At 46.0% G+C, this 24,298-nt stretch overlaps 1 protein-coding gene across 2 annotated transcripts; it reads right to left on the reverse strand.

The window, feature by feature from the left end:
* Positions 1–1,005: 1,005 nt before the first annotated feature.
* Positions 1,006–23,509, reverse strand: plcg2 (phospholipase C, gamma 2). Of its 2 annotated transcripts, XM_062562862.1 has the most exons (34): positions 23,351–23,509; positions 23,096–23,237; positions 20,273–20,464; positions 18,821–18,970; positions 17,150–17,243; positions 17,014–17,061; positions 16,711–16,795; positions 16,507–16,587; positions 16,356–16,399; positions 16,167–16,239; positions 15,432–15,533; positions 15,052–15,170; positions 14,537–14,622; positions 14,319–14,436; positions 13,631–13,799; positions 11,881–11,976; positions 11,397–11,483; positions 11,015–11,184; positions 10,710–10,910; positions 10,335–10,457; positions 10,072–10,252; positions 9,368–9,436; positions 7,470–7,579; positions 7,295–7,391; positions 7,139–7,211; positions 6,547–6,719; positions 6,140–6,242; positions 5,126–5,329; positions 4,333–4,472; positions 4,135–4,243; positions 3,881–4,048; positions 2,321–2,409; positions 2,069–2,232; positions 1,006–1,978 (listed from the first exon to the last, which is right to left on the reverse strand). In XM_062562862.1, exons 3-34 carry the CDS (start codon positions 20,454–20,456, stop codon positions 1,936–1,938), a joined length of 3,753 nt encoding a protein of 1,250 aa, XP_062418846.1. In that variant the 5' UTR covers positions 20,457–20,464; positions 23,096–23,237; positions 23,351–23,509; the 3' UTR covers positions 1,006–1,935. The 2 variants fall into 2 exon arrangements, with proteins under 2 accessions (XP_062418846.1, XP_062418845.1); XM_062562861.1 differs by having other exon boundaries at positions 23,096–23,509.
* Between the last annotated feature and the right edge of the window lie 789 nt (positions 23,510–24,298).

The raw sequence follows: 24,298 nt of genomic DNA on the forward strand, positions 1-24,298 counted from the left end.
AATGATGCCATTTGCTTATTTTAATTATTACTCACCCACGGGTTACACGTTAGAAGAGGTAGCTAACTTATTTGGGGGTTAAAAAACCGCTTTGCATTTTGAAAGCTGTATATTCAACTAACTAGATATTTTCTAATGTTTCTTCTGAATTTCCAATATCATCAATATGCAATATTACGGCAAGTGAATACTCTAAATTATATATATATATTTATTTATTATCAGGACGTTTTGTTTGTATAGGTTTTTTTATGGGAAGTATCTCAACAATTAGAGGTAAATGTTGTTTGGTGTCATATTAAAGAGGGGTTTGTGCTCTTTAAAGGGATAGTTCACCCAAAAATGAAAATTGTGTTATCATTTTTGGGTGAACTATCCCTTTAAAACAAAGTAACCTATACTTGCAATTGTAAACTGTAGTTTTTCTGCTGTCTTGTTTATTGAAAAACAAACAGTAGATATGCATATCTACAGGGACCGCAAGGATAGTGTACTGGTTGGCGGTTGTGTCCAACTGATTGTGGTGGGCCGGTCTGAGCAAAAATGCCAGTCCCAGTCCAGCCCTGGATCTGCCCAAACAAAACTACAAAAAGACTAACTAACTCATGACGTCATGCAATATAGTGCTAGCTGGCCGGCGGGTAATTTAAACAGCTTCTTTTGTGAGAAGCTTCTTGTCTTGAGGTGTGAAGGAGAAACACAGGCTCTCCTCCCTCCCTGCTGCCGACTCACACATCAAGTAAATGCTTTAATATCAATACTCCCTTTGTGCATTGAAGCTACATAATAATGTAGATTCAATGTTAACAAATGTTTTGCTATAGGTAAATAGTCTTATGCCTTGCTTCTTTAGTTTTTATTCAGAATGAGAATTCTCGTTTTAAGTTTGCTATATTGTTTTATTTTATATTATTTATTAACTTGTTCAATGCAAAAAAAATATGAATATGACATGCACTAACAATTTAGAGGGGCTGCTCAAACTGAAAGAAGCACATTGAGTTAAAAACTGCTGGAGAAAACTATTCCCAATTGCATCTGGTAAAGGAGATAGTAAGTTTTTTTCAGTGTCCACGCAGGGAGGCTTTGGTTTAAGTATCAGAGTTAACACTAAGATGGAGTGACTGGTTCAAACTAGGTTGACTAAACCATGCTTTTTATCTGCAGTATATTATACAAAGACCCAAAGCTCTGAGCAGCATGCGCCTTACTAATGGTGTTGTTTGGAAGATGGAAGTTTATCTATGCAGTCAGCTGTGGCAGCCAAATAACATCGGACCAACGTCATAAAACATGCTTATTACATACAATGTAACGCAGCTGTAGGCAAAATAAAGATGAAGCTGGGTAACATTCTTTATTACCTCCGTTCAGGAGAGGGTCTCTGGGGAGCTACAGAAAAAGCTACAAACATCTGGCTTCAAATGAAATCCATTCAAACTGTGCATTGCATCTGCTGTTTCCACTAATATGACCTCTCAGCTCCAGACTGCTTACTCCATAAGTCCTCTCCCACTCATCAGGGTTTGAAAAATGAAGACTCAAAATAATAGATTCATTCGACACACACACCCGGCAGAAGAAGAGTCTGCTGTTGTTTCAGTTACACAATAAATATCATCCGAGTATCAGTCCTAACAGTTTGATTTCAGACCGGAGGCACTACGCTGGGGAAACGTCACAGCCTCACCCTCAACCTGGGTGCATTTCCCACAGGTCTTTTATTATTAAAGATACATCAAAATGTGCAGTCTTAAGTCTAAAAAACCTTGAATAAATAGAAAGCTGTTTTGGGTATGACAATGCCAAATGATAACATCTAGATGAAGATCACAATTTCTTAGATATGAAGGCAAAGGTGATGTTAGATCTGTAGTCGGCGTTTCTCCAGCGGTCAGGCAGGACGAAGGACGAAGGACGTGGACAGGCGAGTCTTCACGAGTAGAACTTGCTGTGGTTTATCTTCTTTTCTTTTGTCCTGTGGTGCAAAGAAAAGCGAGCAAAACCATTTAGAAGGGACCACACCTGACCTACAGCAGCAGGCGGCCCGTGGGGGTTTGAGGCTGACCTCTCTCCGGTGCTGCCCTCCCTGGTGAGCGGGTTGTGTTGGCGTGGGGCGGCGGCGGCGCGCTGGATGTTAGTGTGCGTGTCGTACAGGAAAGGCTCGCTGCTGACCTCCGCCTGCTTCTTCTTCAGCTGGCTGGAGGACGAGTACAGCTCCTCCTCTGCTTTCTGAAAGGGCGAGTCACGTGGTCACGTTCACACAGCTGCAGGCGCACATGCACACTGATCTCCTGTGTGTTTGTGTGTGTTTGCTCACCCCTGATGGTTGGACGTTGATGTAGACCAGCAGGGAAGCCAGCTCTAAGTCTTCACTGTAGCCGTTCTTCAGCGGCACAGAGCGGTAACCTGAAGGAACGACATGAACCAATCACATCTCCCTCAGAGGAGGATTGTTTCACATTCATAGGCCGCCATTCCAGTCGCTTTATTTCCGTTTAGGTTGATTCATTTCTGTGAACCTAAAACATTTCCTGCGATCTCTCTTCGTTCGCTGCCTAGACGCCATCACCAAGTGCCCCACCTCAACAAGGTCAACAGCTGCAGCCAACACTTAATGTTAGCTACATCACTGCTGGAGAGCTGAATCTCCTGCTCAGGGCCCGGGGAGAGAAAACGATCAGATCGGATCTGTTTGTCCAGACGGCACCAACCTATCAGCTTGATTGCTATGGTAACAACGTGGGCTTCTGTAACTAAGCAGCTCTGCTGGTGAGGGAAAGCGATTCCCTTATAAACCATTGTGCTGTCAAGTCGCTGAGTGGAATCACAGTGAGCAATGTGTTTAATGATTTCAACTGTTTTCAACGTAATGAAAGATATTTACATTAAACTAAAAACATTTTTGAATTATACAAAAATATCTGTAGGTGATAATATTTGTATAAGATGTACATTTCCACATCGAGTGAAACAAATGTGAGAATATGTATGATATATACATATTTATATATATATATATATATATATATATTAGGGCCGGGACTCGATTAAAAATATTAATCTAATTAATTAGAGGCTTTGTAATTAATTAATGGAAATTAATCGCATTTTAATTGCATAAATATTTGACCTGAGAACAGTGAGAAGTAATTTTTTTCACATGGATTTTTATTTTTGTTCAACCAATTCCAGTAGACAAGTGTAGAAATAGCATATTTAGAAATATAGTACTTTCAGAAATTCAGGTAGCCTATAGGTAAGTAGACCTTCTGTAAACTATGTTTATTTAAGTAGACCAATACTTTCAAGTACATTCAGAACATTGGTTATTTTTTCAGACGTGGACTTAGTTACCCTGGTCCTTAAACCAGTCATCCGGTGTAGTGTGGGTTGGGTGTGGGTCCTTGTACTCGGAGTCGGGCTAATGATCACGCTAGCTGCTAATTGTTTTGCGTTGAGGTGATACTTGAGGCTCGATGTGAATTCCTTGTTGCACAGCTTGTACACAACCACGCTCTTATCGACGCTTCCATCCGTGTGTTTATTATAATAAGATTTCCCATTCACGGGGCCACCCGACACGGCCTCGTCAGCTTCTTCGTTCATGTTCACTGTGGTTTGTTGTTGTCTGAAGTCATGAACGCTAGTTGGTGCTCCAGTATAATCGGTCCTCCAAAACTCATCCAGTGAGAAACGTTCCGCGGTGCAAAAAATAAGTGTAAAAATGCGTAAAAAATGTTTAATGTGTTATTTTTTGTGTAATTAATTAATCGTAATTAACGCACTAAAGTCCCGGCCCCAATATATATATATATAATCATACATTTTGCACATACTATACTACGTGAGTTTGATGCGTGGTGTGTGTTGCTCCCACCTGAGCGGATGCCTTTGACAGGAAACGTGGCTTGAGCCAGGAAGTTGGGGTCTGAGAACATGTCCTCCTCGTTCACCACGAAGCGCAGGAAGGTGAGCTCAGGCTCGTACACGGTGAAGACCGCTGAGTCTCCCGGGGATTTCCACACTGGGTTCAGACCGTTGTCCCCTGCAGCCGACAGGACGACAACACCGTTCACACGAGCACAGACAAATCCCCTCCCCCACCCCACCCTCTCTTTCCCCCCTCCTTACGATAGACCATGGTCTTGAACTTGTCTTCGGTGTGCCCGCACAGCTCGATCTCCACAAACGGACTTGCGATGCTGCGGCCGGGCTTCGGGAGGTGTCTGGCAGCGATCACCTGCAGACACACACATCCAGCATCGACGACCTGCCGGTCAGCATGGGGCCCTGCAGCCCCGCTGGCCATGTGTGTGTTTGTGTACGTACCCGAACCGCGATGTCGTACTTGACCTTCTTCCTCTCCTGCTGAGGCTCGTAGCCGTCGTCACGCATGAGCTCCGGCTGCAGCACATAACCCGTGTGTCCATTCAGACTGAAGAGGGCGCTGTTCAACTGAGTGTATTTATCTGAGTGAAACATCAAACACGCCAAACTGTTACTTTTCAGGAAACAAAGAAGGAAAGAAAAGCCCTGTGTGTTTAAAGTAATGCGATCACAGTTGCAGCAGCACGCCACCTTGCCCGGGGGCTTTCCTTGCCTCCCAGACGAGATCCAGGGGCTCCTCCCACACCTTTGGCTTGCCAAGATGAACCCCCTGTGCAGACCGCGCGATGGGTTCATTATGACTAAATCGTCTTGCCGCTATTTCACTTTTTTGTACGCTCATTGCTGTTTTCTTTGCCTGTACAGCCACGGTTAAGTCAAAGGGCTTTTCATGTCCAGCGATTTGAGGCTGAAATAAAATGAATTTAATTGAATAGTGACAGCGTTGAAAAATCAGTCCGCCACTGCACCCACCAGGTGAAAGGGGGAAGGAGCCATTCTGTTGGATTGGCTCCACCTACGCTCTCTGTGGACCAACCATGTCTGGGCAATGGGAAAATGTGTCACTGGTGTTGCCACAAACGAGATTGCATCACCATTGAGTGCACCAGCAGATTGTTCATTGTCCCATTGGGTGGGTACCATTTTATGGTACTACTTTAAATCTTTGACCCCGGCCCACGGCCCACCCCCCCCCTGAGAGGCTGCACCGAGCGGCCCAGCCTAACTACCGTACCTGCAGTCTGAAAGTTGAGAGCCACCATGTGACAGCCAAGGGCCCACAGCGAGTAGGGGTCGTAGTTGGACGACTCCACGCGCTGGCCTTTTGGGTAGACGCGACTCAGCGCCTTGCGATTGTAGCACAGGAAGTCCTTGGTGCGGCTCTTTCCTGGCATCTTGTTCTCCACAAAGGAGCGAATCTGCTTGTAGGTGTAGCGGTCTGTGGGGACAGAGAGGAGCAGCCATTGGAGAGGTACATGTCCAACCAATAGGAGTTTATAGCAACGCACCTATAAACCTGGATTCAAACTGTTAATAATGAAACCCGAGGATATTCATCTGTGTTATCGTCTGCTCGTTGGTGTCTCATAGTCAGCTGCACATGTCGCGAGCTGGTGATGCAAGCGTGTTGCATGCTCACGCCGACGACACGGCACCCGGTAGCAGAGCGCGCTAACGTGTTGCTGTAGAGCGAAGTGAACGCGGCTCACTTCAGGCTGTGTTGGCTGTGCAGCCCGAGACATTGTAAAAGTGGCCACTTATGGCCAATCCTTATCACTTATGGTGACTCTGTGGACGTCCTTCAGGTTTATTGTTGTGTTTAGTTGAGCGTAATGTGCGCAGACAGCAGTTCTAATCACACAAATGTTCCGCCGTGTTTTGAGTTCAACGGATCATAAACCTCAGGTTCAGATAAAATAGGGAGCAAATAAAACTCAGGGATCACCTTGCGTTGTTTTCCTCTGATCCTAGTTGGCACGTTTTGATACATATTGGCAGATAATATCCCCTTTTCTGTTTTCTTTGGTAATAGCAGCAAAATTCATCTTTCAAATTCAACCCCTATAAAGCCAGTAGGAGGTTTTATGAGGTAAGAACCAGTTTTGCTTTGCTTTAAACTTAATGACCACGGAACCCTTTCTCCACTTGTAAGCACATTCACTTTGTGGTAAAGTTTTCTCATCAAGTCATCACGTTGCTCGCGTTCCAGGGCCTTTTGAGTTCTGCATGTGCGTCTGCATGCGTTTACCAAAGCGGTCCTTCTCCTTGCTGAGCGGCTGACAGTAGACCACCAGGTCCGACATCTCCATGGCAACCTCTGACTTCTTCTCCACTTCCTCCTGCTGTCTCATCTGAGATTGGACAGAAAAGAAACAGCCACTTCCTGTTTGCACGGTGATACAGTGATCCGCCGGTACAGCCCGCCCACTGTGGCTTTACAGCATGTTTCGATCATATACTGTCCTTAGGTTTAGTATCAACTAGAAAACCACGTGAGCTGTCACATATCCTAGTACATGATGCAACAAAGGACAATGAGAATGTAAACCGAAATAGAAAGCTCCTTTAAATATCAGACTTTATCTTAATTACTGTGTAACTACTTGGTTCAGAGGGCTCCTCTCTATACATTATGCTACAACGGGAGACGCTGACCTCTTGTTCGCGGTTATACTGCTTGCTCATCGCTCTCTGGGTGATGTTCCAGCCCACTTGGTACCATTCAAACAGCTCCTCCAGAGAGTCGGCTGCCAGGTCGAACTGCAGACTGTCCTGCTCCATGTCCTGCAGGGTCAACACATTGGGCTTCCCATTCTTACCGCTCTTCACTGGAAACGAGAAGCACAGTGAGAAGGAGGGCGAAGAGGGTTGCACTGACTTACTGACTTCCATTACAAACTTTGGGATGCTGTTGACTTTTAAGGAATAAATACCCACAATTACATCACACCCAATTCCTTAATGTGGGACCAGACGGCCACCTCCAGTTTTGCAGAGTGACGCCTATGCATTCAAGTGTCTTAAAACCTGCATTTCCTATACCTACGACTATGCAGTCTGAGAAAAACACTCTACTTCTTTTTTAATTTAATCAATATTATTTAATATAGATGAAAGTTTATGAAATGTAAATGTAAGGAAAGTGCCAGAACAAAGCAATAGGACATCAGAGCCTCTGTTTTTTTTACAACTGTCTAAAAGTTGTTTTTTTGTTGTAGTTTTCAGGCTAATTGGTTGTTAAACTCACAGTTCTGGATGTTGCACTTGGAGATTTCCACCACGCCTTTACATAGTTCACCTAGTGGGTTGTCTTCCAAGTCCTGTTTTAATAAACGCCACAAACACATTGGATTATGCGCTGACTGACCTCCGTTTAAACTGTGACCTGAGCACTAATGTTCACCTGTCCTTTGATGTCAGGTTTGGTGTTGTTGGACACCTCCTCGACAAAGTTGGACGGGAAGAACAGCTGCAGCCTTCCGCCGTAGTCGCCTTTCCACCTGGAGAGCGCAGGGCGACAACGTCAGCGGCTAACCGAGCTAGCCTACTGTATGCTGCTGATGATGCACCCCGCTCACCATCCGTTGCTCTGCTTGGAGACGTTGTGTATCAAAGCTCCTTTGCTGAAGCTGTGCTCATCTGGATTTTTGGCCTGGTAGCTGTAGACGGCCCTCACTGTACTTTGAGGCTGAAAGAGATAAACGTACACTGTCGTGGGTGTCTTCATCACGCACAGGATAGCAGGCAGCTCGGGCTGACAGAGTGTAGGTGTCACGGTTTGGTCTCTCTTCCTGTTTTAGTTTGAAGTTTCATGTTCCTTGTGGTCTTGGGTTAACTTCACTTCCTGCCTTGTCCTGTGATTGCCTGAGTGTTTCCACCTGTGTCCAATCACCTGCACCTCCCTTGTGTATTTAAGCCCCGTGTGTCTGTTGTCCCCTGTCGCGTCATTGTCTAACGTCAGTCATTGTTGGTGCACGTTCTTTCGGCTTCTGTTGGTTTTTGTGCAGAATAAAAAGCACATTCTGAAGATCCTGCGTCTGAGTCCTGCCTGCCTTCAACCTGCACCCTCGACACACCTGACAGAATGACGCGACCACCGAAGGACTCAGCAGGGTTCAACGTTAAAGACCCGTTTTGGGAAGTCCTCAGCGCACGCTGGGAGCAGATGATGGAGCTGGCCGCCCACATCCAGGGCTTGTACGACACCATCGCCCCAGGACCCCCGTCTCCGCCCGAATCGGCCCCAGGACCCCCGGCCCCAGGACCCCCGTCTCCGCCTGAACCGGCCCCAGGACCCCCGTCTCCGCCTGAACCGGCCCCAGGACCCCCGTCTCCGCCTGTTCCGGCCCCGAGACCCCCGTCTCCGCCTGTTCCGGCCCCGAGACGCCCGTCAGCGCCCGTTCCTGCCCCGAGAACCCCGCCAGCGCCCGTTCCAGCCCCGATAACCACGCCCCCGGTCCCGGCCCCGCGGCGCCTGACCATGACCCCTCCCTCCCACCCTCTTGGGACCGCCTGGAAGTCGGTCCTTGAAGGGGGGGTGGGGTCAGGGGTTGGGCCGGAGCCCCCCGCCTCGACGACGCCGGAGCCGCACAGCTCGGCGCCCCCCGCCTCAACGACGCCGGAGCCGCTCAGCTCGGCGCCCCCCGCCTCGACGACGCCGGAGCCGCACAGCTCGGCGCCCCCCGCCTCGACGACGCCGGAGCCGCACAGCTCGGCGCCCCCCGCCTCGATGACGCCGGAGCCGCACAGCTCGGCGCCCCCCGCCTCGGCGCCCCCCGCCACGACGACGCCCGGCCGCCGCCCCGCCAGACCCCCCCAGACACTGAGGCCCGGCCGCCGCCCCGCCAGACCACCCCAGACCCTGAGGCCCGGCCGCCGCCCCGCCAGACCCCCCCAGACCCTGAGGCCCGGCCGCCGCCCCGCCAGACCCCCCGAGACCCTGAGGCCCGGCCGCCGTTCCGGCCGCCCCCCCCGAAGGACCCGACACATGGCCGCCATCACCCGGAGTTCCCCTCGCGGTCCAGGATCGTCGGGTCCCCACCCTCCCTCCCCTTGTCTGATTTTCTCCGGTTCTGCTCCCCTTTAGGACCGTCTGGAATTCGGTCCTTGAGGGGGGGGTTCTGTCACGGTTTGGTCTCTCTTCCTGTTTTAGTTTGAAGTTTCATGTTCCTTGTGGTCTTGGGTTAACTTCACTTCCTGCCTTGTCCTGTGATTGCCTGAGTGTTTCCACCTGTGTCCAATCACCTGCACCTCCCTTGTGTATTTAAGCCCCGTGTGTCTGTTGTCCCCTGTCGCGTCATTGTCTAACGTCAGTCATTGTTGGTGCACGTTCTTTCGGCTTCTGTTGGTTTTTGTGCAGAATAAAAAGCACATTCTGAAGATCCTGCGTCTGAGTCCTGCCTGCCTTCAACCTGCACCCTCGACACACCTGACAGTAGGGGCCTATATGTGTGTGTGTGTGTGTGTGTGCACACACCAGTATGGGCTCGATCTCGTTGGGCTCCACGTAGGTCTTCACTTCATACAGAGAGGCACAGTCTTTCTCCTGAGGGAGCACAGTAAACTGTTTGGAACCAGTGGGTGTGGATGACATGTTACTGGCTTTAAAAACATGATTTTAGGCATAGATGTTCAGTAGCGCAGCTCAGCAAAAGGCCAAAAGGGTTCGTGAGTGACATTTGCAGAAATCTGTGGCTCCCAGTTTATGAACCTAATGACATGTGATGAACTTATAATGAACTTCATTCAACATTTTTGTTTAAGAGTGAGATGTGGTAGAAAGTGAGTGAGTACTTTAAAACTGATTAATATTGCACTTTTCACCTTCACTACATTTATTTGATACTGTAGGTATTAGTTGCATTGCAGCTTCAGAATAATAAAACAAATATATAATTAACAAATACATAAAATACAAGACTTGCCCTGCAGGGTAAATAAAAAAGAAATAAGCCCCTCATTTACCCGCTTTGAGAATAGGATATGGAACACGATGCATCAATAATGAATTAATACATTTTTTTAAATTCTGCATAATCAGTAAATACACTCTAAGCATATTCTGATGCAAATACTTTGGTGCTTGAAGTGCGTTCCTTGAGTATTTCTACACTGTGGTGGGACACTGTGGTGGAGCCACTATTGTGACTCAGTTGTCTCTGGTCTCCTTGGGTAACTCACGGTGCTGAAGTGGTCCACCAGCTCGGGGGTCACGGGGTAACGGAGCTTGATCTTGCGATACAGCGGTTTCTTCCTGAAGTATTCGACCAGGTCCACAAGGCTCTCAAACTCTGTGGTGGTGCCCAGAAGGTACATGTTGCCCTCCTTCTGGACGCGACAGTGCTTGACCTTACCGTCGCCTCTGAACGAAACAGACAATTAGACAATACACACGCGCGCACATACACACATCCAGACAAATAAAGGCTGACGCGCCGTCGCACCTGAACGTGATGGCGAAGGAGTCTGGTTCTCCTTCTCTCTGTCGGATGAGGAACGCTCCGTCTCTGGGAATCCTCAGCAGGTAGTCCTCAGCCTGGCCTCTGCTCAGGTTACTGTAGAACCACCTGCAACACACACACGCACACACACACACACACGCACGCATGACTTATCTCATTAAAAGCCCCTGCACAGTAAATCTCAGCTGTGTCCCGAGGGCTGGTCCACTTCACTCTGCCATGGAGACGTGCTACTGAACAAAGATTATTGATCGATAAATAGATCATTGAAAGATGGATGGATTGTTAGATAACCAGCTTACAATGCACATTGCCCCCCGGCCCCCTTGTATCAGACTCTGTGCATATTTGACGAACCCTTTCTGCAGGTGTGGGTTGGGCTGCGGCACGGCGCCGGTGAGACGCAGCTCAAAGTCTTGGCACCGCAGCGGGTTCTCTCTGTAGTGCTGGATCAGGGAGTACACGGTGGGGAAGTGCAGGTTTGGCGTCAGGTAGAAGTACGTGCGGGTCCCCTCTGAACCCGAGCGGATGCGACAGTGCTGGACTCTCCCGCTGCGCCTGAACACACGCACAGGAGGAGTGCTTAAGGGACACGCCACGCGCAATACCTTTGAACGCATTCCACAGGACAAATGCGGCCCTCTGGAGCCCGGAGGTGGTACCAGAAGGAGAGGGTGAAGTCTTTGACGTAGGTATCGCTCGGCCGGGCCAGGAAGGTACCATCTATTCCCCCGTTCTCCACACAGTGGTCGTGGATCAGCCGCTCGGCCATCACCCGGCCTTCCTTCAGACGGCCGTGGAACCACGGCTCTGAGAGGTGCATGTCCTGGTACTGAGAACCACGAGAAGGACTTATCACTGACCGATGTACAGCACCCGTCAAAGGTTTGGACAAACGTTCAGTAAATCCTGGCTCTGTCATTTCGTACCGTAGAATGCGTTGAAAACATTCAAAAGCTGTGTTTAAGCAGTAAATGCTGGTTTTCTTTATGTATTAGCAGAAACCACCGTTTAGTTACAGGTCAACTCAAGTCTTTGTTTTACCTTCCTGGGATCGTCTTCCTCCTCCTCATACTCCTCTGCATAATACAGCTTGTCATCAGAGATCACACAGTAGTGCCTGTTCCACCGCTGAGAAAGACAGCGTGACAAAGAAAATATACAACGTGACAAACGAGGAGGTGAATCACTGAAGTGGAACTTGTTTCTCCACATCAACATGTTGAAAGCATACCCTTATAATGTTGCATTAGTAATAAGGTTGGTCTGTAGGATAAGCTATGAGTATGGTACTCATAGACTGGTAATACATCTGCTACCATAGCTGCAATATCTCAATATACACTCCCAATATACATCATGTAGCTCTATGACATCCAAGAGAATCAACTATTTTATTGAGACCAAATGTAATTTCTTCACCTTATTAAGGTCTGACCAAAGAGGCCCCATCCGTAATGTAAAACAGGTCAACACCGATCATCTTGATCTTATTTATTAGTCTCAAGTACCCCCCCGCTGACAGTACCTGGTCCACGGGGTCCCAGATCTCCAGGTCTCCCTGTTTCTGCCCCTTCCTGAAGTCTCTGGTGACTCCTCCTCCCTCTACACTGAGCTTCTTGTGCTGCACCAGGAGGAAACAAGAAGAGCGCGGCCATTGAGTTTACAAATCCTTTCACCCTTGCCGTACCAGTGTTAATTTTGGCAGCTATTTTTCATTTAGTCTTAAGACAAAAACGCATGTTAGTTTAAGTTTTCGTAGGCGAAAAATAATGACATTTTAATCTAGTTTTAGCCACATTTAATAGCCATATTGAACTTGCAGTACTTGTCCATTAGATATCCCTCCTAGGATAGGTCTATAGCAGGGGAAGGCAAACCTTTTGACTCATAGGCGATGGGTTCTAAAATTTGACAGAGGGGCCAAGAACAAATGGATGAAGTGTTTGTGTGAGCTAATATAAATGACATGTGAAAAATCATTACATGAAAGGATTTGCCTTTTAACAAGTAGCAAAGCATTTATTTGCAAGGATATTGGATAGGATAGGATATACATTTGCAAAGCTCCGCCGACTTCATGAGAACCAGGGACCTAAACGCAACACTTTGTGTCTTTGTTTGTTTACTCGCGATGCTTTTGACATGGCCAACGGAAACGTTATGGTCCTTTATCGTTTCCACTGTGAAATTGCTTGTCCCAACAAAAGAGACCCTTAACGTCCTACATTCGGTGCAATACATTCTCATCTGGACCCCCACTTTTTATTGAACACACTTTCTCTCCTCATTATTTTTTGGTTTCATGACTCCGGGTGACATCCTTCACCTGCACTGAGCAGCTCTATCAAATGCCTCCACCTGCCACGTGTGCTCACGCGTTCTTTGTTGCTTAGTAACAAACGTACGGTATAACACCGTCTCCTCAAGATGTGGCGTGTGAACTGGTTGAAATGCTTGTCTTGAAACGTTGGCTTCCGTCACCAGAAAACGGAGCAGGAAGGTCCGCATGAACCTCTCTGCTGGCCGACCAGCCTCGAGCTGTTAAACGGCTCTTCATCTCCACGCACATCGGTCTCTGGAGTCCCGCGGCTTTAGCCTGCTAACAGTTAGCTAAACTCAGATGAGCTAAACCAAGAAAGCGCACACTCAAACTCGCCAAAGCGTAAAATAGTCGTCGCGGTCCGTATCGGTGACAGGGCCGGGTCTAGGCGGGGGCAAGAGGGGGCCTGGCCCCCTCAAATAAATGTTGTGCCCCCTCAAACTAGGTGCTGGAGCACAATGTCCCCTCAAAATTTGTGGCCGCCCCCTCATACATGCCTGTCTAGACCCGGCCCTGATCGGTGACAAGAACCACCGCTGCCCCCACAATGACCGCGCGGTCTGGGTCGGTGGATGACGTCATCATGACACTTTAATAACCGCCGTACGGGGTCTGTACTTTGCCCATGTCTGTTGGGTGTAAAATAAAACATTTTTTAAAAGTATTGTTACTTCGTCACCACCAACATTTTCGTCTTGTTAACGAAGGTTAGAATATATTTAGTCATAGTTTTTATTTTTTAAGATCCGTTTTCGTCACATCGTAGTCTCTTCTTAGTTAGTGGGTAGTAGTGGGAAAAAGGTCGTTGACGAACATTTTTTGTCGAAGAAATGAACGCTGCGCCGTACAAGGGCCGGCATGCGGCGCACAGCTCTACAGGTGGCCGCCGGTACTTGATGAATGAATGTGTTTACGCGAAAAGAATACCGTGATATACCGTGAAACCGCAACCTACCTTGAGTATGATCTTGCCCTTGAGTTGCGTCGGCGACGGCAGCTGCTCGGCCATCTGCTCCACTGGTTCGGTCAGCAGTTTGTCTCCAAACACGTCTCTGAAGATGCGGGCCATCTGACGCTGCTGCTCCACAGAGCAGTGCTCCTCTATGGACAGGATCACCGGGAACCTGAGGGAGAGAAAATGGGTTAACGATTTGAGACATTAAACTCCAAAGTCAGACCATTGACATATGAGCTGTGTGAAGCCGTAGTGGAGTAATGGCAGGGTGAGTGTGTGTTCATAGGCAGAGCTTGTTAACCACACTGCTGGTGAGCAGCGCAGTCGTTTGCCCTGTGAGCCGCCGCCATGTTGAGAGCCATGAGGAGCAATCCCTCATGAGGAGCAATCCCTCATGGATATGTTATGAACGAGGAGATTATTCCTTGTTTTTCTTTGTGTATAAATCTGCTGAAAAGATGAAATATCTTAAAATATATTGATGCGAATGACACTCGACAAAAAAAAGCATCAGCTATCCTGCCCATACAACCACAACCCAAATACGCACCTACCCAATGTATTTACCCATGTTGATAAATATGGATTAGTATCGGCTAGAAAGCACCCTTTGAAAGTGTTTATCTGTATCTGCATAAAGAGAGTCATAAGCCACAGATATAGTCACAGCATTTCCTGAGATTCTTACTCTGACGTGACAAAAGCGTGATCGTTAATGGCTTTGACCACATCCTCAAACTTGATCTTAGTGGTCCTGGTCCAGCCGTGGTAGATGATCGGCTCCCCGGGCCCCTCCCAGCAGTCCACTGCACACAATAACCAAATGAACAGGTGCTGATGGTATAAAATGAAGCATACACTATGAAACTAAAATGTATCTGTGATTTTGTGCTGGATCCTACTGACGTTCCACACAGCGGCATCCCAGGCGCAGGCAGCGCACGTAGGCCTCTGTGGAGGACTCACTGCGCAGCTGGTCCCCGGTCAGGTAGCTGGGGAGAATAATACAGGAGGTCAAGTTGTGTTACCTAGGCTTGTGTTACCACTTACCAAAACAAAAGGTTTATAATGCGTAACTTATTGATGTTAATAAACAATTGGCTTTCGCTTTATGGATTGGCTGTAAACCATTAACAGGAACAATGGTCACAAAAGAAAACCCACTCCTGGTTCAATGGGTCCACCCCAGAATTCAAAACCCAATAACGCAAATAATATCATATATTGATATTCTTTGTTTATAAACCCAATTTGTAATGCAGACTTATGTTATACAATTGACCCATATTGGGCTAACTTCTCATACATGAAAAAGCTGTGTGTGAATGAGTATGATTGTACCCATCAAGTGCATGAATGTGGGTAAACACTCCATTCAGTCCATTATCACTGTGTGGTGCATGTGTGTGGCTCATACTGACGTGTTGTGTGACGAGTTGATCCAGTAGTGGGACAGAGGGTTGTTCATGTCCAGGTTGCAGATCTCTGAGAACTTCTCATCCCACACAGAGTTCTCCTTGGAGAAGAGGAAACTGAGGAACTAGGGGAGAAAAGCTTCAGACTTCAGCCTATATTTTCCTGGTAGATTCCACTCAGCGTTACTTACAGATCAGACGGGAGGTTAAATAGTGTACCAGATATGGATGATTCATTAATCATTAAAAATGATTTACTTATTGAAGACATAAGGACATGAACTGGATCATTTAAAAACGTATTTCATGATGTTGTTTATATTGTCCAAAAGCAGTCCGATTATCATGACAGCACATCCCGACTCCCTCACACAGCAGCAGAATACCTCGCTGACGGTGAACTCGGGATCATTGGTTTTCCTCATGGTGTCATCGATGAAAGTGGTCATCAGTTCTCTGACCTGGTTTAGGTCACTGGCCCATGATTCCTGAGGGATGAGAGGCCAGCAAAAGAGAGCGATATACTGTCTGATATCAGCCAGCTCTGTCAAATACCTCATATATGTACACACACACACACACACACACACACTCAGGGTTCAGATTTATTCCAAAAGAAATCGAGGTATCCTTTGGAAATCATGAAAAGGAACGTAACTAATCAGGAATCAAACCAAGTATCATAGTCGAGGTGGGATGAGGACAATTGAACAGCATTTTAATGTCTTTGTTCTGAAAGCTAAATAGCGATAAAGGTGCCATTCAATTTGAAGTACCTTAGGGGTTCTGGGTTTATTTTATTATTTCTATATACCGTTTGCTCCCAATTGGCATCATGGCATACCATTATCTTTTTATGCTCCCTGCAAAGCCCCCTGACTTTGGTAAGCTACCCCTAAAAGAATCAAAATCATATCAAATCATTTTCTGGAATCAAACACAAGTTTGTCTTGTCAGTAAGGGTATTCTTAACATATCAGATATTTGCTTATTTCTTAATTGTTTTTTAGATTGATGCTGGGGTAAGCACTATATTGTTTGTGTGATTTGGCAAGAAAAACATTCCCCTTTCAGCATATTGTAATTGAGTTATTGGTGTACCAATCATTCACTTATTTGACCTTTTGCTGGTAGATGAGGAATCGTTGAAAGTCGTGGAGCAGAACTGCCGAGGCCTCCGGTTTATCTGTGTTACTGTATGATGAGCAGGAGCAAACACACAGTCACACAACGCGCACAATATCTTCACAAGCATCCGTTTACAGCCGTGTGTTTAGCAGGGGGTAGGGGAAGGGCAAAAAGGAGCTCACCCCAAAATAAAAGCACAGGACTCCTTTTTGAACTCATTCAGGATCTGAGTTTAAAAGATCAATGTGAATTAAAATACTGAAATAATATATATTATTTATATATATATATATATATATATTTATAATCAAATGTGAAACAATTCAGACTCACCTCATTCTGTTCGAACATTATAAGGTTGTACAATTTATGAAACTGGGCAAAGTCCAGGCGGTCTTTCTTTCCTCCCACTTCCTGTGACAGCAGAACCAAAAAACAAAGCACAGACTGAGAAAGGTAGTTGCAATGGTTTGCCTTCTGGACCAGACAAGCAGTCCTCTGGTTGAACATGACGCCAGGAGGAGAACACAGGAGTACCTGGTATTTGTCTTTGAGGGAACGAGTGCTGGGGGGCTTGTAGTTGATGGACGCCAGCAGAACCTTCAGCTCCTTCATGGAGATACTGGGGAAGACACAAAAACAACTCAGCCGCAGGATCACGACCACACATTCATTCATGTTGTTGTGTGTAAAAGACTCAGGATTAAAAGAAGTGATCAGCAGCAATGGTCCGTGGGTTTGATTAGTTTAGGGTACTCTCATATCATACCAGTCATAAGACACAGCGTCAATGTTTAGCTTGCACTTTCAGACCAATCAGATCATACATTTGGACAGTACCTGTGTGTTTTGGTCTGATTGACAGAATACATCTGCTTCCTCAGCCAACTGGGAGATAAGGAACACAAAGGTATCAGTTGTTGGATTATGGGAGTCCTCATCACTAGCAGCTGTGGGAACGTGTTAGTTAGTGTACCTCTCGACGAGGACCGGAGTCGGAGCCTCCAGCGTCTCCTGCCTCAGCAGCTCCAGTCCTGTGAGCCATTTCTGTGCCTCCTGGACAGAGTCAGCTGGAAAAGAAGCAAAGCAGAAGGTCCACACCAGTAGGGTGTGTTTACACACTTTCCTGAACAAAAGCTGGGCTCAACATGAAATAATCCACACTGTATCAAAGCACTGCATGGTGCATTCAAGCGCATCCCCTGCTGCTGTGGACAAGGAGCCAACGAGTGAAGGAGATGTTTGGAGCTTCTTCCTTTTTCGGGGTTAATCGTTTAGTATGATGATATTTGTTAGCCAGACAGGTTAGAAGGAGATATGTTTTTCTAAAAGGTTACATTATCAAGTAAAAACTAGGCGGTAATCTCTGGTTCAGCCGAGTGAAGTCAATGCAGAAGACTTATAAAACCTGTCTTATAGACCTCTATGTGTACTTCTCTTTTGATTTATACCCTCCCTTTATTCACACTGTAAACCTGTCTTTATGGTCTCAATCTCTAGGTTCAATTCTTTTTCAATACAGCATGATGTTCATTTAGTAAATGATGGTCCATGTAGAGTCAATTAGCCCATAAGGCAGTGTTCTTTAGGGCGGGGGCTACTGTGATTGACAGGTAGCTGACGTTCTTCTGCATTCCAAATATGGAAACTTACGTATGGCGGTTGTAAAAAACATAATGGTGATGGCCAAAATCCAAGATAGTGATGGCAAAATAAAGTGTGTCATCACTTAATGAACAAGTGGTATGCTACAATGGTCACTGAGAGCTTTAGCTTCTTAATGATTAGAAGTGTTGTTCCTTCCTTTCCAGGTGATGGTTCACTTTTACACTGATCTGTAGCTTTAGCCTTTATCTTTTCAACCAGCTTTCGACATCCTGCTATTTCCTCATCTGCATCTCTATGAAATCCATTTTTCCAAAAAGAGAGAGTGGCAGTTTCCCCAAAGTGGTCGTGTGCTACCAGGATTGAGGAAGTTCACAGAATTAATGTGGAGTAGTTTTTACATTTTTTGTCAACGGTTATTTAGAAAGCCAATGTTTTCAATATCTACATTGTATGTTTATAATTATATATAGAGTTTTCTAAATTGTAAGAGAGAAAATACGGGTGGGGTTCAAATAAATATTTGTTTGTCACGGTACACAAGTTTACCTCGATTGACATTCCTGAAAAAATGTTGGCTGGTCAATGAATAGACATTTAGTTTAATATTTATAAACTGCTGTGGTGAAGTGAAACCAGTGAAGCCACTGCTTCCGTTACTGTTCGTGCAATCAAACATACCCAATACTCATCAATACATCTGTGAAAATATAATGCTCAGCATGAACAATTGGCCAAAGGAGTGACTGATACTGACTGAGGTTTGTGTTCCTCATTCATTCCTCACCCGTAAATGTTATTGATTTTAGTGATATTTTACATTTGTTTCCATTGAAATTGAAATGAATGCTGTTATATTGTGAACTTCAAGAAGAGCTGTACACACAGTCCCTTAAAGCACGTAAAGCATGTTTGGATCCCACACACGCTAAAAGAACGTTGTCTTCTGGTTTGACACAGGAAATGATCAGCGGTCCAACAGAATACCAAAGAAAACCCCTTTCGACCTGAAGTAATTTGGGCGAATAAATACAGATCTCACCTCCCAGACTGAGGGTGTTGAGAACAAACAGTGAGCCGTAGAAGATAGTGAAGCAGGAGTTTTCATCGTGTTTGTCCTTCCCGTCTTTAAAGCGCTCAAAGTCCTTAGAGTTCCTCCCTGGACGAACCTCTCTGATCTCAAACAGGTCCACTGCAACACAGCACACATGTATTATATACATGATGTATATGGTCATCTGTCCAGTGTATGCTGTGAGAATGAATGGATCTGCCTTTCAATGTTTGGACAGTTTAGAACGGCCCTAAATGTTCCCTGAACTTATCCCAGATTGATGTGATTAACTCAACAACTATCATTCAACATTTACCTGGGTTACATGTGAAGCTAACTAACAATGACTCATTTGTATGAATGAGTCATTTTATTTATTTACACCAATTTATTTTAGTACTTATACTGAAAATGTTCAATTTAGTTAGAAATTCACTTCTTACTTATATATATATATATATATATATATATATATATATATATATATATATACACAAAAATAATAACAATAAAAGTTATCAAAGCACAAGTACAAGCCCAAAATAAAAGGAAGTGGCTAGCGGTTAGCCAGGCTACAAACTAGCATTCTAAAACGAGCTGTTAATTATATCAAAGAATAACTTCGTGCTCTGTACTAACGCAATAAAGTACGAGAGGCTGTAGTACATAGTACAATTACGTAGTAACGCATTAGCTTTTGTGCGACTGTTAGTTGACATTTTAGCTTTTGACTCGGTGTCGATCGTCGGAAAAACCCGTAAATCCCACAAATGATCATTTTGAGGCAATGTGAGGTTTCACAACCGGACATTAAGGTGGACGTCATGTGAATGAATGAGATGGTGAGGGACCCAATGCTGTTTACATGCACGTAGGGGGACTGGCCCTACGTGCATGTACGCTGTGCATCGACCTAAAAACACCCTCAAACTGTTACATTATTGGACGGTAAAGTACATTCTCTCGTACCTTAATGCTTTAATAAACCAGTCGTACAGAGTTTAACTTAAGTTGTATATCAAATAAAATATTTTTCATTTGAAAACATTCATTTACTCAGTGGCTCACACAAACCTCTCTTCACCCAGAAGCCCATTCAAGCAAAGCACCGTCTAAGGCAGTGGTTCCCAAACCTGAGCCCCCTATGAGGCTAATGGCACATAGTAAGTGCATGTAATGAAGGTTAGTACATTTCAAATGTAAAGAACTAGAAATATGCTTCTGAACTTTTGACTTTCCCCCTTTGTTCTCCAGTTAGAGCACTGAGGTCGACCGATCAAATGTCCCAAGTTTAATTATAGAATTATTATATGTTTGCCTGGTATATATCGTCTAAATGGTGAAGAGATATTCTTGAAGCATTTTGAAAAAAATTCAACATGAACAAAGGAGAGGATGATGATGATGATGATGATGGTGACGATGGTGATTTCTACTCACAGACACCATCGGTTTTGTCCGCGGTGCGGGTCCACGCCACCTGCCGGGTCTCCATGATGACCTGCACGGTGAGCCGCTCCGCCTTCTGCCGGAACACCGTCATGACCACCCCCATCTCCATGTCCCGTTTGAGCGCCATCTTCTTGTACTCCGTCATCTCGCACTGCTGCTTGGGACGAGCCATCTCTGCAGCTGAGGCAGGACGGGGAGGGGACACGGAGACGTCAAACAGACATGAAGTGAATTGCATGAAGTCATTTTGTGACCTAAACCTGGAGACAAAATCAGTACGGCACTGTGAGTGTGAGGGAGGATTTGGGATGTCTCTACAACTCCAGCAGAGCGGTACTGGTCTTTTGCTCTTACTGATCCCTACCTGGCTTATGTGGGGTATTCTCCCAGTTATTTATGTACTCTCCAAAATAAGGGCTCTTCCTGAAGTTTATAAGGATGAGGTGCTTTCTTGCATGACCAAGAGTTGTGTTAAGGGACGCCCTAGTTTCAATGTGTGGCATCATCTTACATTTACCCGCAAAGAAACACAAAAATCGCCTTCCATTAAGACACTTTCTGCCTCTCATCCGGCCACGTCTTTCCCATCCCACACAATTATTTTGTTTGACCTCCTTTTTCAAACTTTGGAAAGTCCCTTTCATGGCTTCAGAATAATAGATCAAACGTTTTTACTGGCTGAGCAGCGCTCCTTTCAACAAGTACACTGAACTTCGCTTGTAAAATTGTAGTAAAATGTCCTTTTAAAACAAAGGTGGTCTCCTGTCTACTGTTTGTGCTTCTGCATTTTTATACTATCAAGTATGTCAGGGTTAGGGTTTATCATTTATTCACGATGCTCTAGTGGGTTTCATGATGACGTCGAGGGGAGGTGGGACGGCTGGTGATTGGTGGTAATGAGGGTGGGGGGGGGCTTGATAGGGATTAGAAATACTGTGATTGCAGTGCTTGGTAGTGTGTTGAAGGTCAACCTGGGACTGTCACAATAAATAATCTCAAACTCGCAAATTAAACCAAAGAATAAACCATATTTAGAAAAAAAATCCCCTGGAGTTCTGGTGGATTCAATCTGAACAAAATAATTTGTCCACAGTAGGTGAGTGTTATGTGTTTTTAAAAACAAGGACGGACGAATGAAGCCTGATCATTTCCACAACTCCTATATTTATATTTAAGGTCTGCTTAATATTAAGCTTTTTATGAAGACTGTATACAAACTATAAAAAATTAAAAAGCACTGTTTTGTGTTAGTTTGAAGAGAGATTAATGATTAATCCATGCGCTTTTTCCCTAAACAAATGACAGTGTCCCTGCTGGAACCTTAACCCATGAAGGGATTCTTTCTATTGGCATGACTGCAGCATTGTTCAGACCCACAAAATGTCCTCACACTGGTGCTGCAGTGAAGCATTACACAAATACTGTGGCCATACAGCCTTGTGTTCACGCTCGCTTCAGGAGAGCCTGTGTTTATATGAAATGAGGATGTTGCTCTGTTTCTGTGTTATTCCTTATACACTCACCCATGTACACCGAAGGAGTGCACACGTAATACACACTAATGTCTACACACTCGCTTATACTAAACAGGAGCAAATTTCATTAAACTTTTTCAATCTGATACGGGGCAGAACAGTGGTCGGGTTAAGAGGAACCAGTGTGAAAGGCCAGAAGAATGAATGGTGTGGTTTATCTTTTGTAGCCATCCCACTTTGTTTCAGTGAGCTGCACAATTAAAGCTACAACCAAACCAACATTGCTCATCAAAGAGAAGTGTTGTTGTGCCTTCACAAGTCAACCAACAAGCGATTGTCTTCAGCGATGGGGAGTAAATAATGAAGATAACTCACACACACTTCTGCAAACTCTCGATTGATTATGTGTGAAATGAAAGGGCGGCTTGTAAACAGACCTAATCATTCAGCTGTAAGGTGTTGGTGGCACAGAATCTATGGCCCCCACACAGCTCTCAACACGGCGATAACAGCCAGTGCAGACTGAGCTAACGGTGCAAGCCAAGGGGGCAACACGCCCGCCCCTCAGGTCAGTGGGCAGTTGTAGAAGATGTAGGACAACTAAAAAAGTAAAACTATAACATGTCGGGCACGCAGCGGTGACAGAGAGTCATTATGAGCCCTGTGTACTCCACGGTCCTCTGGTGCATCGCGGCAGGTGCTTTGCTGAAGAGCCAAGTGTGAAGTTGTTTGCATGAGCGACATCACTAGACCGCCCTACTGTCTTTGTTGGGTTAGCAGCAGCTGCTTTTATCAGGATGATTCCACACATGTCAAACACCTCTATTAGTTTTCTATCAATCCGAGCAGACACATGTGACATTGATAAAAGATGTGGTTTAAACAGAATGTACACAATACAGCAGCAATGGTTCTGCATGGACCCAGCAGGTGGCCCCCTGGCTTCATACCAAGCCCCCGTTGGTACAAAGGTAATCACCATAAGAAACATGAATACAAATCATTTGGGCTTCTCGTGAATAGAATAGAGAAACATGTACAGAATAGAAGGACAGAAGAAACGTATAGAAATGTATAAAGGAGTGGAGTCTTTAGGGCCGTAAGGGCTGGAGGGTTGATTCCTGTGGGAAGTGCGCGCAGAAAGCTCCTTCTGCCGGTCCGACACGGGGCCCGACCCCCCCGCTGTGAGCTGTGGAGCCCGGCGGAGGAAACGCTGCGGCCGGGTAAAAAGCGGCCCCCCCGCCCCCCCCCCCAACCCCAGCGGAACGGAACCCGCTCTCCCTCGCGCCGCAGGCGGAGAACAAGTCAAGTGTTGAGAGGAAAGCTGGAGCCTCACCTTGTGACGGGTCGGTTCTGTCGTGCTGCCCGGCCGCCGTCTATCTGATCATGATTATGAAAGTGATGAAATGAGGCTTGGGGAGGATGTAGAGTGTTGACAAAAAAAGGCAGGCCACCCGCACAACGGTCAGTTCCTCTATCTGTGTGTACAAGGAAGTAAAAGTTCACTTGCGTTACAAGCACAGCCTGCAAGTTGTAAAAAAAGGACCGGAAACCAGGACGGTATCTATGCAAACTGGGCTGTGGGTGTCACCGGGAGCTGGGGGCCGCTCTGCGCCGCAGGGCCCGCAGGATGGAGCCCTCCGCGGTCCGGTGAGGGGCCTCGTGGCCCGGTTCCCCGGAGGCGCTCTGTGGGGCTTTAACGGCGGCTCGGGGGCGCGCAGAAAGCTGCGCCATCTTAAACGCGCTCCATCAACCCATGTGTTTGACAGGTTGTTGTCAAACTGCGGTCCGAGGACCGCAACTCGTCCGTTAAGGTGGTCCACAAGGCCCGTGGGCGCGCGAGCTTTAAATTAATCAAATAAAGTGAGGGAACACAACAACAACAACAGGTGTTTCACTTTGATCTGCTGTCAGTGCTGCAAGAAGTACTCACATTCTACATTTAAGTAAAAGTACCACTAATGGTGACTCTCAAATCCTTTATCAAGTTGAAGGGCAGACGTGTCCGCATTCAGTGGTTTAAGAATAGAGTACTTATTATAATGAGTGATTATTGAATGGGCCAACTGGGCACAGACCCAGTAGCTCCACATGCTAGTGCTGTCATTAGCCAATAGGGATAATAACAATACCCTCCCTAACTGTGATATTAGCCAGAATGAAAAGGGCCACACAGGTCAATTTTGATTGGATGATTAATAAACGGGACCGAGCTTGACCTAAAATATATATGCAGTTATTATACAAAAGCACTTCCTCCAGCAGGGGAGGATTAAGTGCAGCGAGGAGCCTATGGGGAGATCCTGAGCACCAGATAATTCACATTTCTGGGAATAAAATTCTGAAATCATTTCCATAAACAAATACAAAGGCAGGCATGAACATTCTTCATGCAGTCACCTCCACCGTGCCACTGTGTAAAGATATATACGAGATTTGCATTTATAACTGGCCTCAGGACATTTGCATGGTAGCAGAGCAGAGAGGGGGGGGGGGTGAATACAGAGCTGCCTGTCCCGCTGTCTGAGAAGGTGTTTGT

The sequence above is a fragment of the Pungitius pungitius genome, chromosome 6 (assembly GCF_949316345.1).
Source record: "Pungitius pungitius chromosome 6, fPunPun2.1, whole genome shotgun sequence".
NCBI lineage: Eukaryota > Metazoa > Chordata > Actinopteri > Perciformes > Gasterosteidae > Pungitius > Pungitius pungitius.